The sequence below is a fragment of the Quercus robur genome, chromosome 8 (assembly GCF_932294415.1).
Source record: "Quercus robur chromosome 8, dhQueRobu3.1, whole genome shotgun sequence".
NCBI lineage: Eukaryota > Viridiplantae > Streptophyta > Magnoliopsida > Fagales > Fagaceae > Quercus > Quercus robur.
In genome coordinates this window covers 12,356,051-12,375,066 of record NC_065541.1, presented here as the reverse complement: position 1 = coordinate 12,375,066, position 19,016 = coordinate 12,356,051, and the positions used below count along the sequence as shown (strand labels likewise).

At 33.0% G+C, this 19,016-nt stretch overlaps 2 protein-coding genes and 1 long non-coding RNA gene across 3 annotated transcripts in view; all 3 read left to right on the top strand.

The window, feature by feature from the left end:
• LOC126694620 (probable disease resistance protein At4g27220) overlaps positions 1-19,016 on the top strand; it is a 190,843-nt gene that overhangs the window by 90,740 nt on the left and 81,087 nt on the right. Inside the window, exon 5 of the mRNA XM_050390989.1 lies at positions 4,911-5,307. Coding sequence (XP_050246946.1) covers positions 4,911-5,307 — 397 coding nt within the window. The remainder of the gene's footprint in view (positions 1-4,910; positions 5,308-19,016) is intronic.
• On the top strand, positions 8,277-9,712 carry LOC126694636 (uncharacterized). The gene is made up of 3 exons (XR_007645838.1): positions 8,277-8,628; positions 8,718-8,805; positions 8,899-9,712. It is a non-coding gene; the product is annotated as an uncharacterized LOC126694636 (long non-coding RNA).
• LOC126694626 (uncharacterized) lies at positions 11,552-13,619 on the top strand. Its single transcript, XM_050390997.1, has 4 exons — positions 11,552-11,641; positions 11,731-11,838; positions 11,960-12,331; positions 13,463-13,619. Exons 1-3 carry the CDS (start codon positions 11,579-11,581, stop codon positions 12,314-12,316), a joined length of 528 nt encoding a protein of 175 aa, XP_050246954.1. The 5' UTR covers positions 11,552-11,578; the 3' UTR covers positions 12,317-12,331; positions 13,463-13,619.

The window sequence follows — 19,016 nt, the reverse complement described above, 5'->3', positions numbered from 1 at the left end:
TTAATGGGCCTTAATTTTATCTCATATCAATTCTGAAACTAAAGAAAAGTTACTTTCACTAACATAAAAATTATAGGTGTTGATATAGTGGAGATAGAGACTTTAGTGGCATAAGAAATATAGAAATTAACACTATAAAATCTATATATAAAGTATAAATCATACAAGAAAGACACCTAAGAACCACCAGGTTTATAGGTGCTAATGTGAACGTAATATGGTGACATTTGTTGGTTGCATGAATTACAAGAATTTCCCCCCAATTTATTTAGTTTCAATTTTTTTTTACTAGAAAACTTTATAGTTTAATTATGACAAACAATAATAGTATTCATGAAATCAATGGATCATAAATAATTTTTTTACTAAATTTATCAAAATGCACCGCGCATCGCTTGGGATATCCGCTAGTATAAGAAAATTGTAAGTCCAACCCACGCGACTGGCCCAAAGGATGAGCTTGCCATCCAAGATTAAGGATTCCAATCTCTAATAGTAATAGGAATATAAAAAGTCAAACATATATATGTAAGATAAAATTCAAAGTTATAGCCGAAAATAAATAACATAAACATACCTCCAGCCATAGTGGTTTAAGTCTTTAAAGAAAAGAAGACTCATTATATGATGATAGTGTATATAAAAGGGTCTTCTAGTCTATGGCCTTTACCTCACACATTTCCTTTTGATGGAGACAGGCTACATATATAGGCTAGACTACGGACCCTTTTAAATTAAGATTTGTTCCATAACCTCCTTCCATCAAGGAGTTTAAAACTTGTAACTTCAAGATGTTTATTAACTAAAGGGGTTATACCAATTGAGAGTTACTTAGAAATTGTTATTCACCATAACGTCTTTCACAAATAAAACCTTTAAGACATGAGTTTTCATTTATCATTTAAATGTGGGCCATATAAAATTTTCTCAAAATCTTACAATATAAATTATAAAAAGCAACGTGCAGGGCTTTTTCTAATGATAGAAGATTTTCTTTAAACCTGAAACATATACAAAAAAGAAAATTAGTTCAGGTTTTCTCTAATAATAAATTGTTTTGGGTACTACAATCACAGGTAATTTTGTGACTAAAGATTTCAAGTGAGTTTATATTATTCTTAGAGAGGTATTATTGTATTTGGTGTAGATCTCAAGTTAGGCATAAACTTGAGAGCATATTGTAATTGATTTGATAATGTTGAAGAGGTAGGCACATTGTCGAATCACGTAAATCTTGTCTTGTGTGATTATTTCTTTTGGCTCATATTTTCTCTATTTTTCACACCTCACAAATCTAGGAATTGGGTTAAATTTCTAACAAAAATGATATAGTTTTTTTTTTTTTTTAAATTGTTTTTTTGGAAAATAATTCATTTTCCAAAATGTTAATGTCAAAACAAACTTTATGTTAATGTCCACTTAGATGACTTTTCCAATGACGATGATATTTAGTTCTTGATAAAATTTGTGTAGTGTATGAATTTCTTAGAAGAGTATTGAATATCTTTGGAGTGTAGAAAAGTATTGAGAGTTTGTCAAGTATGTAGATTACATGAAGTATGAAAATTATGAGAAATATAAAGATCAGAGGCTATGAAGGTCAAAGGTTATGGCTGCTTGACAAATTATTCTTGTTGTAATATAGGTGTTGTGTTATATGGTGATGAATGCTCCCTAGTTTCAAGTTGGGGGGGAGAGAGAGATGGGTAAGAAACTCAATATGAGAAGCCTGGAAAGGGTTTGATTCATTAGACAGAAGGTCTTTGACCACTTTTCTAGTTTTTACTAAGAACTAGCCACAAACCCATGCAATGCGTGGGAATATATAAATATTATATAATGAGGTGTAATATAAAAAAGGTAACAATTACTTCAAGTATTGTCTATTAAAAAAAAAAAAGATTTCTACAATATTTAACTTGACAAAGATTTCTACAATGTATTTGATTAATATTTATTTAAGATGAATTATATTCGTATAACTTAAATTTGCTTAATATACAACTACAATTTATAAGTTTCAAATTTATTGTTCAAAATTTTCATCTCTTAAGGAATATGGAGATTATCATACTGATCAAAACTCATCACAAAATTACAATGTTATCTTAATCAAAATTAAAATTAAACCAAAGGAATAAAAGATAAGCTTTATAACAATTTATTACTCAAACAATTGGTAGACATATTCAAATTCATAGCCATGTAGATTGCATTTTGATATAAATTCAAATTCCAATTTCCAAAAAAAAAAAAAAGGAAACTAATTATTAATCCAAGCCAAAATTTAACCAAAGCTATAAAAGAGAGATAGAAGACCAAAAAAACACTAAATATTAACCCAAAAAAAGCTATAAAAGAGAGATAGAAGACTTTGTGATAGGAAATTAAAAAAAAAAAAAAAATACAATATCAAAACACATACTAAAAAAAAACCATCAACCTTATATAGAGTTATAAGAAAGGAAAAAAATCCACCAAGAGAGAGAGAGAGAGTAATCACAGTTTTTGTGTGGGAAAATATGGATTGAATTGGAGAAATAGTATCAAATTTATACAAAATAAAATCGGTAGAAGAAGAGTCAAAATATAAGAAAGAGAAAAGGACGAGAGAAGTGCAACGGAAAAGTAAAGATTAGTGGAAATATAAAGAGGCAAACATGGAGGAAAATGGTAGAAGAAGTATAACAGTAGGTGAGGGCTAATAGGAAAAGGAAAAGTTTTTTTTTTTTTTTTTTTTATTTCTTTAAGAATAGGAAGCAAAAAAAAATTTAAAAAGAGAAAAGATGTAGAAAATAAGTGAATGATATGGCCGCTGATGTAGCTTAACAAAAGCGTAGTAACAACAAATACTACACTTCAGCTTTTATATATATATATATATATATATATATATGAAAAATAAAAAAGTGTTTGTCCAGATATTTGGTCAGTCCTGACTAGTACAAAGTACTTAGACAGCTAGACCTTTATTAAGAATGGCAAAATAGCCTTTGTCAAGCCATTTGGTCAGGTTTCTTGATTAGTGCAAGGTGCTTAGATGGCTAGACCTGTATATGATTTGTCATTTAGTTGGATTTCCTACCGGGCATTTAGAATGTTGGATCTGTGAATGATTAGTAATTTTGTGGATATATAATTTAAGATTAAGTCTTGGAAAGAGCAATCGGGAGTTTCCTTATTGTAAGTGTTGTCAAATGTGAGGATACTGACCAAAATACATGCTATACATACTAGCTCATCAGAGGTCAACAATTTGAAGAAGACATACCAAGCTTCATATCAATGTCAACTTTGAACTACATGTATAGAAAATGTGAGTCTTGACTCTTCGCCATTTGAGCCCCCTAGGAAGAACTTATTTTTTCTTTTCTTCTAGCTTGTAATAGAGAGAAATTCTATTTAGCAAATCTAATTTCCCTTAAGTAACAGATTGGTTTCTTTGTCAATGGATCCCTCAAGCTTGTGTGCTCACTCTTTTGATGCTTCCTGTCTTCTAGTAAATTGAGCTTCACAAGTAAGGCTACGTGAGAGAGAGAATTGAGTAGTTATTATAACATACAGTAACACCACTTAACCCAAAAACTTAAACTTATAAGTTTAGGTTCAACTTTGTTATTTTAATCACCAATTCTTCTCATTATTATTTAATGTAGGACTTCACTTACACATATATACCCAACATTCTTGGATTCAAAAATGATATTCCACCAATTAGAGCATGCTTAGGTCTCATGAAGTTTCTTATTTTGCATAAATATGAACTTTTACTAGGAAGGCCAATTCCACAAGATGTGAGAGAAATGATATGGGTTGTGAGCCTTGATTTGTTAATAAATATATGGTCATGAGATAAATCTGTATTTTAGTCATTTCGGAGGGTTTTAGAAAAAAGATAACTATTTTGTGTAATCGTGACTTTTAAGACCCAATTTATTATATAGGATTAATCTTATGTCCATACAAGGCATGGCTTAATCAAGAATCGGATATAAAATAAAAATATTTCAATAATATAAATATAAATGATTAAAATAAATAGTAAAACTAAAAGAACAAAAATTACTTCAAGTTACGTGACAAGTGCACATTGTATACATCCAAGTTTTTATAAAACCAAAGATTATACTAAATTATAAAATAATTTGAAATTTAAAATAAAATAAAAGCCTTTTAAATATCTTTAGACTTTTGATTATTGAGTTTAATCAGAATAAGATTCATTTTTGTTAACAACAAAAAAAACAGTAATAGAGTTTCATTTGAAGTAAACTATTGTTAATAATCGTAATGTACTTCTAATGATTTACATTGTAAAATTATGTTGTACAGCTTGTAATACTTTCATTTTGCCTATAATTTCACATGTAAGGATTTTTTTTTTTTTTTTTTTTAGTTTATAAATAGGTTTTAGTCACAATTTATGTGAATTCCTGTTGCTTTTAACTAATAGAGATATAAATTGGTACATGTGTAGCTTCAAAATTTACAGATCTTGTCTCTGCACGATTGGAATGCAACTTCATTTGATTGGATTCAAGGTCTATCAAATTTGGAAGAATTAGAAATTAAAAATTGTGAAGGAATCCAAGAGGTGATTAAGCTTGAAGGGCTTCTTACCATAAAAGGAGTACAACAAGATTTGTTGCTCCCAAGATTGAAGAAAATGTTGTTGATTGATCTACTTGAACTGAGGTGCGTATGGAAGGGCGCAACTAAACTTATAAATCTCAACAATCTTGAAGATTTAAAAGTCATCAGATGCAAAAAATTGACGCATCTCTTCACACCGGCCCTCACTCAAAGCTTACAAAAGTTGAAATTTCTTGAAATTAAAAGGTGTGACGAATTAGAGCATCTAATTGTTGAAAATGCAGAAGAACAAGTCTTATTAGAGAGTCATCTCCAACCTTTATGCTTCCTTAAACCAAATGTGGTCAAAGTCAAGGTCAAAAGTTGCAATAAATTGAAGTGTCTCTTCCATGTGGATTGTTGGAATCCAATTTCCACTTTTTTGACAATGGAAGAATTGGAAATAAAGAAATGTGGAGGATTGCAAGAGGTGTTCAACTTTGAAGGTTTTCTTACCAAAGAAGGAGAACAACAAGATGAGTTTTTCCCAAGGTTGAGGAAAATGTGCTTGGTCAAACTACATGAATTGACATATATATGGAAGGGTCCAATCCAACTTATAAATCTCAACAATCTTGAAGATTTAAAAGTCATCTGGTGCAAAAAATTGACACATCTCTTCACACCGGCCCTCACTCAAAGCTTACAAAAGTTGAAATTTCTTGAAATTGAAAGGTGTGACCAATTGGAGAATTTAATTATTGAAAATGCAGAAGAACAAGTCATATCAGAGAGTCATTCCCAACCTTTACGCTTCCCTAAACCAAATGTGGTCAAAGTCGAGGTCAAAAGTTGCAATAAATTGAAGTGTCTCTTCCATGTGGATCGTTGGAATCCAGTTTCCATTTTTTTGACATTGGAAGGATTGGAATTAAAGAACTGTGGATGATTGCAGGAGGTGTTCAACTTTGAAGGTTTTCTTACCAGAGAAGGAGAACAACAAGGTGAGTTTTTCCCAAGATTGAGGAAAATGTGCTTGTTCAAACTACATGAATTGACATATATATGGAAGGGTCCAATCCAACTTATAAATTTCAACAATCTTGAAGATTTAAAAGTCATTTGGTGCAAAAAATTGACGCATCTCTTCACGCCAGCCCTCGCTCAAAGCTTACAAAAGTTGAAATTTCTTGAAATTAAAAGGTGTGACGAATTGGAGCATCTAATTGTTGAAAATGCAAAAGAACAAGTCTTATCAGAGAGTCAACTCCAACCTTTATGCTTCCCTAAACCAAATGTGGTCAGAGTCAAGGTCAAAAGTTGCAATAAATTAAAGTGTCTCTTCCATGTGGATCATTGGAATACAATTTCCATTTTTTTGACATTGGAAGAATTGGAAATAAAGAACTGTGGAGGATTGCAAGAGGTGTTCAACTTTGAAGGTTTTCTTACCAGAGAAGGAGAACAACAAGGTGAGTTTTTCCCAAGATTGAGGAAAATGTGCTTGTTCAAACTACATGAATTGACATATATATGGAAGGGTCCAGTCCAACTTATAAATTTCAACAATCTTGAAGATTTAAAAGTCATCTGGTGTAAAAAATTGACGCATCTCTTCACACCGGCCCTCGCTCAAAGCTTACAAAAGTTGAAATTTCTTGAAATTGAAAGGTGTGACCAACTGGAGAATCTAATTGTTGAAAATGCAGAAGAACAAGTCATATCAGAGAGTCATCCCCAACCTTTATGCTTCCCTAAACCAAATGTGGTCAAAGTCAAGGTCAAAAGTTGCAATAAATTGAAGTGTCTCTTCCATGTGGATCATTGGAATCCAGTTTCCATTTTTTTGACATTGGAAGAATTGGAATTAAATAACTGTGGAGGATTGCAGGAGGTGTTCAACTTTGAAGGTTTTCTTACCAGAGAAGGAAAACAACAAGATGAGTTTTTCCCAAGATTGAGGAAAATGTGCTTGGTCAAACTACATGAATTGACATATATATGGAAAGGTCCAATCCAACTTATAAATTTCAACAATCTTGAAGATTTAAAAGTCATCGGGTGCCAAAAATTGACGCATCTCTTCACACCGGCTCTCGCTCAAAGCTTACAAAAATTGAAATTTCTTGAAATTAAAAGGTGTGATGAATTGGAGCATCTAATTGTTGAAAATTTAGAAGAACAGGTCTCATCAGAGAGTCATCTCCAACCTTTATGCTTCCCTAAACTGAAAAAAGTCAATGTCAGATACTGCAAAAAATTGAAATACCTCTTCCCCATGACCATCGCTGATAGTCTTCTAGAACTACAGGTTTTCCTAGTAAAAAAAATCCCCTCAACTAATGGAAGTATTCACACATGAAGGAGACGCTGGAGTTCAGAAAGATGTAACGCTCCCTCAACTAGAATTGATGGGACTCAAAGGTCTACCAAGCCTTGTTAACTTCTGCCCAAAGAACTATCAGTTTATACTGCCAAAATTGCGGGAGTTAAAACTGGAAAGCTGTAAGAAGATGAGGACGACTTTTACCCGTACTCCAGACAGAATTGTGCTTATAAATGGAGAGGTAATCCAATATTCCTGCCTCTTTTTTTATTATCTGTTCACTAAATTAGAGTCAATTACTACTAATAATAATAATTTGATTTATAACACCAAATATCCTATATATGTTGTGCACGTGCTTAATTATAATCAACCCTCACTGATAACTGATAAGTACCGTTTGTCTAGTTGGGAGCTTGAGACGAATTTTATTATATTTAAAAATGTTATTATTATTTTATTTATTTCCTCTCGCTTTGCCAGAATATATAAATACTTGTTGGCTTTCGATTTGGTTGTTCAGGTAGCCCAGATAGACGAGCCTACAGGGATTTCAACAATTTCTCCTGTGCTTACCATGTGCCCTGCCAACAACGATATAACATGGAGGACAGGTTTTAACTTTTAACTACACGAACCTTTTATTATATTTAATTTTTTTCCCTTCTTGCTTTGACAAAATAAATTATTGTTGTGTTCAATTGATTTAGATGTGAAAGACGATCCTACAAATTATGACTATGATGAAGAATTCGAATGGGAAGATGATGACTCTGAAGATGATGATTTGGGTTCTATATGATCTTTCCTATACACGTGGCTTAAATTTGTGGCGGGCTCATGGATGGGTGGAGGTGCTACTTCTCTAGAGGTCTCCGTCCTGAAGATAGTCAACTCTCTATTTCACAACTCTTTTGCTTTCTATTTATTTGCTTTTAACATCGCTATATCGTTGAACTCTAAATACGTTACAGGTGTGTGTGATAATTCTACTTTCCTAGTTCCTTTACACTTTATGCTTTCAGCAACACAAGACAACAAACAAATAATTTATTTGATGCGTGTGTTTTGTTTTATTTTTTTGATAGATAATGTGTTTTCTCTTTTTATTTCTTGAACAAGAGACAAATATTTGTACAACTTTTTTTAAGTGATAATTTTTTATTAGAACATCATTTTTACACTTTTTATTATACACTAATTACAACAGATATCCAGCAAATATTTCATTCTATACAGACATCCAATCTGAAAAGGATCATAAAAATCTTATTAGATTTTAATTGGCATTCTAATTATTTAATTGGCATTCCAATCTGAAAGGTAACTCTCTCCATCCATTAATTATAGTTTGCTGAATGTTTTTTTTTTTTTTAAGCAAACTATATTGCGTATGTAATCATACTCCCAATTGATTTTTCCTTGAAGGTTTTTAGGAACGTTGAAAAGGTTTCTAACCGAGCTCGACCAGAAGGTTCAATTGCAGAGGCTTACATTCTTAAAGAGTGTATTACTTTCTCATCATTATATCTTGATGGAGCTGAAACCGCACATAATCGAAGGGAAAGAAATGCAGATTGTGGTGAATTTGGCCAAGGGTTGATGATTTTCTCACAAACAACTCGACCTACCGGGTCTAAGCAGAATGATGTGGGGATGTCACGAGAATTGCGTGATATTGCTCAATGGTATTTGTTGTACAATTGTCTCGAGTTGGAGCCGTATTTAGAGTATGTGAAGTCGTATTTTGATTATGCTTAAATTGTCCTTAATATTATTTGCATTTCTTAACTGAATATAAATCACTTGTTTTGAATAGTGAACACAAAAACACATTACATAATCCAACTGGAGAAGACATAACTCAAATACAACGATGAGAGTTTCCTAAGTGGTTCAAAGAACATGTAAGAAATTTTGAATCTTGTGACACATTAAACAGTATTAAGCAGTTATATAGTTTTCTCACTACTAATGTCACATGTTGCATGTCATTATAGATCTATAGATTGAAAGAGAACGACTCATCAGAAATTATAAAACAAATGTGGTCATTAGCAAATGGTCCTAAGTTGCTAATGAAAGAATACTCGGTCTGCATGGTCAATGGTGCAAGGTTCCATACAAAAGACTTGGACAATCGTCGTGTAACCCAAAATAGCGATGTATCTACAGAAGGGGACCATGATGGACAAACACGCGACTTCTATGGTCATGTGCGCAAAATTTGGGAATTGGAGTATATGTATCAATATAAAGTTGTTTTGTTTCAGTGTGAATGGTACAATACTGGTAATAAGACTGGTCGAAGGAGATCGATACGAACTGAGACACATTGCACAAGTATCAATGTGCAAAGTCGGTGGTATCAAAATGATCCTTTCATATTACCTAGTCAGGCGAAACAAGTTTTCTACCTTCGTGATACCAAATGGGGTGAACCTTGGCATGTTGTGCAATGCGTACAATATAGGGGAGTGTTTGATGTGCTAAAGGTGGGTCATAGAGAATCCAATGATCAAACATAAGCTAATGAAGCATTCCCACAAGAAGCCATTAGCGATGTTGTCCCTATTGATGTTGAAGATAATGTAAAATATTGTAAGGCTAGTATTGAAGTTGAAAATATTCCAGAAGGTTTGGGAGAGCAAGGGGATAACAATGAAGATGAAGTGCATAACACACCTGATTCTGATATGGATCCTGATATGGATTATGATACGTAGATTTCATTTTTTTTTTTTTTCCCTTTGTATATGGAAACGTTTGTTTAATAATTTTTGATTCCCTATTATTTGTTCATGTATATTTCTATTTGATGTTCCAATTTATGTTTCATACTTGGGAAGAATTTGCAATGAATAGATATTATATTATATTTTCTATGTAAATCTATAGTTGCAAAAATGGTCAAAAAGGGCAAAGACATTCATAATAAAATAACAGAATATGAGATGGAAAGAGCACAAAGAATCAAGCAAAACCAAGAGAGAATAAATGCTTTGGGATTGAAGCATCCGTCAACTTTTCAGCCTAAATGTGCAAATGTGGGAAGAAAGAGATTAAGTGTTCAGGTAGATGACGACGACTAAGTACCAGCTATTGGTGATGATGAGTTATCTAGTTCTTTAAATGATGAGGTACTATATATATATATATATATATATATATGATTTGGTGCATGCGATACTTCGTACTTTGTAATATTGTGATGAAATAACTTTTTTTTTAATGAATTTAAAAATCTATACATATTTTGGTATGATACAGATGGCACCAAGACGTAGCACTCGTTCACACCGTGAGGAATTTACCCCAACAGTCTAGCATAAGGGCCCATTGTTGAGCCTACTTCTCGGTGGAGATTCTGAGATACTATATACATGATCTGGTGCCTGAGATACTTTGTAATATTGTGCTTGGAATGATCAATGAAAATTATTGATTAAAGATATTTTAAATGATGAAATAACTTGTTTATATCTTAACTTGTAATGAATTTAGATATCTTTATATACTTTTTGCATGATACAGATGGCTTGTTATAGGCGTGAGGAATCTACCCCCGCAGTCCAGCATACCGGCCCATCATTGAGCACGCATCTTGGTGGAGATTCTCTTGCCCAAATTTCTACTAATGTAGAGGCACAGCTTATGGGCACACCGTCTACCACGGATGGTGAGATATTTAAGTTCCATTACTTGATTTTGTAATCACACTATATTTGGTTCACTTGTTGATTTAATTTATATTATGCCTTGATAGCATCGACTAGTAGACATGCCCGTGGCATGACGCGTGGATTAGGGGTACGAGGACTTGTTGAGAAACATGGGAAACTATCGGTCTGCATTGCCCCAGAGTTTTGTGCTCCTGTTGGTGAACATGCAAGGAAGTTTGCTAGCCAAATTGGTGTACAAGTGCGTTCGAACATGTCCACTATGAATGCTTATAGTTGGAAGAATGTTGGTAGCGGTGAAAAAGAGGCGATCATTCAAAATGTGGCGGTACTTTAAATGTTTATAGTTGTCCATGAGCTTTGTTGTTTTCATTACATTACTTTATACTTTATGTTGTATTTTATAGTGTATTGTTGATGTTGTCACTAAGCATATTGAATTCAAGGTAGAATATTTTCTTTATAGATACCTCACTTTGCAAGATCAATTTGATATACAAGGAGAATCTATACTTGTGAACAAATCTCTAAATACAAAGTGTGGTAGATTATTGAGCAGCTACTACAACAGGTTGTTTGCAAAATATAAAAAACTTGTAAAGGATGAAGGAAGCAGGTATGCAAGAAACCACCCACCAAAAAATGTCACACAAGAAAAATGGATTGAACTAATTGTTGGAAAGTGGAGTGATGAAGATTGGCTGGTAATTAATACTTTGAAAATTTTAATTATAAATGAAGTATGGTCTCACCTTTCACCTAGATAATACCTACCTATATATGCATTGGATTAATGTTTTATGTAGATCTTATTATGGTGTCATGTCTACTAGATTATTCGTTCTATCAAATTTGTTAGATTAATATTTATTTGGAAGGTGGAGTAGATTTATATTGTAATCTATATATATAACTTAAGTCAAAACTCTAATATTTTCTTTGTCTTTATTTTTTATAGAAAGTCTCAGAAAGAAATGCTAAAAACAGAAATAAAGAGGGAATGGTTGACAAACACATTCATAGATGTGGAAACAAGTTGCTTGCAGTGAGGGTGGATGAGGCGGTGTGTTATTTCAATTTTTCAAAAGCTTAGTATATTACTTGCTGTAATTAATTAACTTGTCTTCTAACATTGGAAAGCAAATTACTCAGAGACGAAAAAATGGAGGTCATATTCCTAAGCTGGCACAACTCTACTATGATACCCACTTCAATTCAAAGACAAAACAGTGGGTACACCCTGATTGTGAACATACATATGTATGTATATTAGTACATGTCTTGAGTTTGCAAAACTAGAATATATGTATTTTTATTCTATATTTGTTTGCAAAACTAGAACATATGTATTTATGATGGTTTTTATTATTTGAAATGATAGCAAGAGATGTTGAGAGTACAAGATGAGCATTGCAGCACTCCTAAAGCACAGCCTTTGGCTGAAGAGGAGATATCTATGATGGTTCTTAAGCCGAGATCTGGCTATGTAAAGGGACTTGGCATGAGGCCTTCTTCATCTCTTAAGACTCCTGCCTCATCTTCCTCAACTCAATATACTCAACAACTTGAGGGTCGAGTAGAAGAGCTCCAGGATGCAAACTACAAACTGGAGGGTCGAGTAGAAGAGCTCCAGGATGCAAACCTCAGGTTAGAGGAGAAGATGGATTGCATCATACAATATTTGAGGAGCAAGGGTGACAGTGACATTTGTGGCAGTATGGGGGAGCTCATCTACTAACTAGAACACACCTTGGTTAGTGTTTTATTTTCCTGCCTAAGAGCATTAGTATTGGGGCTTATATATTGTATATGTTGCTATATTTTAGCATAAAAACACAAAAAAAAAAAAGCATTACCCGGTCTCTCAATCGTAAAATTTTTTACAATTGTACTATAGTAACCTCTTATATGTATGAGGGTACCATAGCACAATTGTGCTACAATTGTGTTTTTTGTTTAAAGGTGGTGGTGGGTTTTTCGTTTGTGGTGGTAGTTGGATTTTTTGTTTAATGGTGGTGGTGGGTTTGTGTTAATGGTGGTGGCTGTATTTTTTGTTTAATGGTGATGGTGGGTTTTTTGTTTATGGTAGTGGCTGGGTTTTTGTGTTAATGGTGGTGGCTGTGTTTTTGTTTAATGGTGGTGGTCAGGTTTTTTGTTTATGGTAGTGGCTGGGTTTTTGTGTTAATGGTGCTGGTTGTGTTTTTTGTTTAATAGTGGTGGTAGGTTTTTTGTTTATGGTGGTGGCTGAGTTTTTTTGTTTATTGTGATGGCTAGGTTTTTTGTTTATGGTAGTGGCTGGGTTTTTGTGTTAATGGTGGTGGCTATGTTTTTTGTTTAATGGTGGTGGTGGGTTTTTGTGTTAATGGTAGTGGCTATGTTTTTTGTTTAATGGCGGTGATGGGTTTTTTGTTTATAGTAGTGGCTGTGGTTTTTGTTTAATGGTGGTGGCTAGTTTTTTTTTTTTTTTTTTTTTTTTGTAAATAGTGTTGGCTAGATTTTTTATTCTTTGTGGTGGTTGGGTTTGTGTTTATGATGGTGGCTGGTTTTTTGTTTTGGATATCACTTTATTTGTTTTGTTTTAAATTGGGATTTTTCTGCATTCTTTATGATTTCTCCATGGTTTGTAATGTGGGTTTGGTTTTTATTTGATGAGAATGTTGTGGGTTTTCTTTCTTTGATAGTTTGGCTTCATATGATGTTGCATTATGATTATTTTGTCTAGTTTATTATTGGGTATTTTGTGGACTTTTTTTGCATTGTCTTACTAATAATAATTTTTATTTTTATTTTTTATTTTTGTTGTTGTTGTTGTAGTACATCTTATCAGCATTATAGGTTTGGAGTCTAGTTTGTTATTGATGTATTTTCCTTTATACTTGTGCAGATATGGGATTGGTGGCAAAAAGATAGCTTTTGTGGGACTACTTGAACTCAAATAATTTTCTGTAAAGTTTGGAAGCTAAGACATCATTTGTATATAAATGGTTGTAATTACTTTGTGAACATCTTTATTGCATTTTTAGATTGTATGGATGTTTTTTTTATGGATTTGGTTGGAAATGAATGGATGTGTTTTTATTTTATGCATTTGGTTAGAAATGAACAGGTTGATGTAATGGCAAGTAAATGTAAAGAATATTAATAAAAAAATATAATTGGTGACGATAATTTTTTTCGCCATATCTGACTATAAGCAAAAATTGGTGACGAAATAATTTGTCACTTGATCTATTGAAATTAAAAAATAAAATAAAATAAAATAAAAAATTGGTGACGCAAAACTTCATCACCTAATCTATTGAAATTGGAAAAAAAAAAAAAAAACAAAAAAAAAAACCATTTGGTGACGAAATATTCCGTCACTGAAAATAAGGTTTAGTGATGAAAATATTAGGTGACGAAAAACTTTCGTCACCTATCATTTTTTATTGGTGACGAAAAAAATTCATCCCCTGTCATTCTTTTATTGGTGACGAAACATTTTCGTCACCAATACATTCTGTGACGGAGCTTAGGTGACGAATGCTGTTTCGTCACCATTTCGTCACCATATGTATTTGGTGAAGAAATAAGGACATATTGTGACGAAAGGTTTCGTCACCATAGTCCACTTTTGTTGTAGTGTTGTATTAGGTGCAACCCCAAACTTTGTATTGAGTCCCAACCTTTGTATTTTGTATGAGAGAACAATTTGGGTGTATTGGGATTTGGTCATTGTGACTTGTGAGGGTGCTATTACACCATTTTGTATTTTTCACCTTTATTAGTGAAAATATCTTTTGTTGATGCCCCTGGATGTAGGCTAAAAGCCAAACCACATAAATTCTTGGTATTTTTTCTGGTGTGTGTTTGTGTCTATTTTCTTGTCAATTTTTCCTTGTTCTTGTTATTTATTTGGTGATATCTTTCTAAAGTCCATAATATTTTCATAATCAATCTTGTGTGGAGTGCTATCCAAAAGCATTTTCTTGCAACAATTTGGTAGTAAAGCTTCCGCTATTCTGAACAAAAACAAATTGTATATACAGAGAGATTTGAAGACTTAGCCATTAATTAACCAATAATAAGAATTACAACAAATCCAAGTCTAAAATAACATTGGAATTCGAGTACAACTTTGTTGCCATTGACATCCTTGAATGCTGGCTGCTTTGAGATTTCTTTAATTCTCATATAATGGTTGTAAGCTTGTAACATGATGTTTCAAACCCACCTTCATTAACGTACAGCCGTCATTGTCCTAGTCATATGTTTTTTAATGTTTAAATATAATATTCAGCTTTCTTAAAAATCATGGATTCAACTACACTCTCTGCACGCTACCTTTCTGGGCATAAAGTTCTTCTAGAATCTCTAATTTTTCTAATAAACCTTGGGAGTTTATCACACTTCAAGCTCTTATAATGCTTTTTTCCCATTCATACACACCAGATCTATCCACCTTTGAAGGTGATAATACCTGCAAACATAATGGTTTTCTTGAAATTCCATTGGCAAAAATGACTTAAAAGAGTTTGACAAGTATGGAGTTCATCCATCTTCTGTGAATCAATGAGTTTTGTTGGAGCATTTTAATATTAATTAATTAAAATGGATAAATATTACAACATAAATGTAAAGATGTGGGAGTGAATATGGAAGATGAGGAGTTAGTGAAATTGTTTAATCCCACATTGAAAATGAGAGAGACTATTTTATTCTTTTTAATTGTGGTGATTAATGGGCTAATATGAATTGACTCAGATATTGGGCTAGATATGTGCGCAAGGGGGAGGTGAAGGGTGGAATGAATCAGCCTCTTGGATCTTTTTACTTGACAGCCCATTCAAAATAATTACCATATATGTTGGTGAGTAAATGGCCCAAATTAATACTCCATTTCTATTATGGAAAATGAAGAGCCATTAACCCACTTAATGGACTATCCGTTTGGGCCTTTTCATTCTTCAAAAACTCCTTATCTCACCATTAATTGTGTAACTCCAGCCCATCAGATTAATATTCAGCAATTAATCTTGTAACACCCACTACATCAGAATAATTGACCTAATTAATCAGATTAATTTGGGTAATAATTTCGTGAGGCCCATTGAGCCTATAAATAGATTCATTAAGGCCCAATCCAAGTGACTGCAACATGCACTAAAAAAAATAGAGAGGTTCTTGGCAAGGAAGGGTTTTCTTTTTGGTGAAACTTTGGGCTTGAACACTTTGTGCAGAGGTTTTTCTAGCCATACGACACTTGTAGGGCTGTTGTATCCTAGGGGAGACAAGTCAGAGACAATCCGCACCGGTTACAAAGTTTAGCCAACCAAGGGCTTGAATCTCCTTAAAGAGAGCGAGTGCCGCGCCTCAGTCCAAATAGTGTTGTGTAATGTTTCTCTTTAAATTAATAATATTCAAAAGTATTATTCAGTTTCTCGTTGTGTTATTTCCATTATTATTGTATTTGCAACAACAAGTTTCAATGAAAGGTCCTTCCATGGCTTGTACAAAGAACATGCTAGCTAGGTCAAACTAGTTTGAAGAAGGAATAAAGCATACATATTAGAGACCCAGCCTTCAAATAAAATATAATAGCATTGCTGTAAAAGCAGCCAACATGAAAGAGATTAGGTTGCAATATTACAAAATCAATGCTAGTAATCAACTACTTGCTGGCTTTAAGTTATTTTAAAATCTTTAGCAGATATATTAAGTTATTGGGAAAATTACACTTAACCACCCTAAACTATATACTAGATTATACTTTGCACCCTAAACTATTCGAATACACACTTTGCACCCTAAATTATCACACTTATCACACTTTGCACCCTTTCATTACTTTTACTATTAAGTTAGATAGAAATTAATATCACATGACTTGCAGATGACTTTCACTTAGGTGTCACACTATTTAAAAACCAAAACACCCTTTTCACAAAAAATTAAAAACAAAATGCCTCCCTCTATTTGGAAAACCGAACATAAAGTCAAATAATTCCCAAAAAACAAGCATTTGATTCAAATTATTAGTGAAAATGGTGTTTTGGTCTTTAAACAGTGTGTCACCTAAGTAAAAATTATGTGCAAGTCATGTGATAATAGTTTCTATCTAACTTAACAGTAAAAGTAATGTGTGGGTGCAAAGTGTGATAATTGTGATAGTTTAGGGTGCAAAGTGTGCATTTGAATAGTTTAGGGTGCAAAGTGTAATGTAGTGTATAGTTTAGGGTAGTAAAGTGTAATTTCCCCTAAGTTATTTATTACTAGCCTTCAACTTTTGCTAGTTAGATGAAGCTTTTTTATTTCTCACTAATGAAACCATACAAAATGCCAAAGATGCGAAATTGTAAATGAAGGCCTTCGACAAATGGAGTTCTTAGGGATTTTCTTTACGCAATGCATGCTACTTTCAAAGTCAGAGAATTGGCACTACTACTCCCTCCGTCCCACTTTATTTGTCCTCTATTCCATTTTATGATGTCCCAAAATATTGTCCTGTTTCTAAAAATAAAAGTTATTAGTTTACTAATATTCCTATTATACCCCTAAGCCTTATTAAGAATAACTCCTTTTAAAAAAAGCTAATAAATTTATTTAAGGGTAGTTTTGTAAACTTATACATTTTTATAAGGCAGACAAGATAATAAATGATGTTCCCTTAAAATGTTTGACTTTTCAAACAGGACAAACAAAATGGGACGGAGGGAGTACTTAGTTTAGTTTAGTGAGAAGTTATGGCTTTTGGCAAAAACAGTTGGTATGGTTGAGCCAAATCGAAGGTAGTAGATAGACGGGGTAATCACTACTCAATGTAGGAAGGTTTGGCACATTCGTAAATATTGGACCAAAGAAAGGTTATACACTCCTATTTTGGCTAATTTAATGTAACCATAAAAACGAAATCTAATATAGACTAGACAGATGACCTTCAGTCTGGGCAGAAAATGATATATTGAATAGAGGGAACTCCACCTCAAGAGAGGATACAACATATTGAAATTAATGGTCCGTTTGGATTGAGGGGGATGGAGGGAGAGTAGAGTAGAGTAGATTTAGCACAAAATTAGTTTATTTTTAGCCTACTCTACTCTACTCCCCTTCACTCCTCCTCCTTCCCCCCTCCATCCAAACAGGCTATAAGGAAGTGAAGGTTTGGAGATTAAGAAGCTTACAACCTTTAATTAGGCTCTGTTGGGGAAGTGGCCTCAGTGGCTTGGGGTAGAGGCAACACAATTATGGAAGCGTGTGAAAATTTTGAAGTTCAGAGAGGAGTGAGGTGGTTGAAATACAAAATGCATTTGAGGTACTCTTGGATGTGGTTTGTGGAAGAGTATTAAAATGATATGGGATAAGTTTCTACTAAATATTCAGTTTGATGTAAACCTTGGTAACCAGATCCAATTGCATGACTATTGGTGAGATGAACAGCCTTTGAAGGTGGTTTATCTTCTCTTCTATGATAACTCCATAAATCAAGAGGCTTCAATGGAGTCTATGTTGGTGAGGCAAGTTACTGGGAAGAGGAGGCATTGGGATGTTAGATTTATTCGAGACTTTAATGATTGGGAGGTAGACATGGTGGCCTCATTTCTACATTGTTTAGATTCTCATATCCCTAATAGAGAGGATGGTAGTTAGTTGCTAACAACTTTCTCTAGCTCCTTATTTAATTCGTCCTTTGCATAGGGTTTTACAAATTGTGATTCCTTTGTGACATTTATATAGTTGTCTTTTGTATATAACTAGTAAGTTATCCATGCGATGCACGGATAATTTTGTGATATTTTATATAAAACGGATTTGGATAATGCTGTACAGAACTACATATATCATAAAGAAAAAATAAACTAAATTAGAGTTAAAAAAGCATATATATTTTAAGATATTAAAAATTAATTTAGTAACTTCACTGCATATTTGTAACCTTCTTAAGGTAAGATTTTTTTTTTTTTTTTTAAATCATGAAACCAAAAATAAATGCAAAAGAATAACGGGACCATAAAAATCAACTAATTTGTGCTGTGTTCACATATTTTATACTATGAAATAAAAGTATATCCAACTCTCTGACTGCCTTCCACTCATCAATAATGCGATATTAAGACATAGTGTGGACAAGTGTGTATGCATGTGTGTATGCATGTGTCTTACAAATGATTTAAAATTAAACCATAGAATATGGCTTTACATTATGCACCAAATATTCTCTGTACTTATATACCCAAAACAAAAACTAACTAACCAAATTAATTTAAAAAGAAAAAAAAATTACTCGTAGGGGTTTCAGCGTCTTGATGGTGGGGGGAGGCCACTATAACAGAGGTAGTGACCCCTCAGATTTCTCTTTCTCTCCCTTTCAAATGTTTGTTAGTCTCAGGTCTTTTATTTTGGTAATATATAGTGAAGTAGTGTATTTTATTTAACAATCCACAACATTTTTGTGCCTCTCT

Excerpts from the sequence above, each read along its gene's own strand:
- LOC126694626 (XM_050390997.1), top strand. The coding sequence starts at position 11,579 with ATGGTTGACAAACACATTCATAGATGTGGAAACAAGTTGCTTGCAGTG. Across the intron at positions 11,642-11,730 it reads CAGTGAGGGTGGATGAGGCG|AGACGAAAAAATGGAGGTCA; the intron begins GTGTGTTATTTC and ends CAAATTACTCAG. Across the intron at positions 11,839-11,959 it reads CTGATTGTGAACATACATAT|CAAGAGATGTTGAGAGTACA; the intron begins GTATGTATATTA and ends TTGAAATGATAG.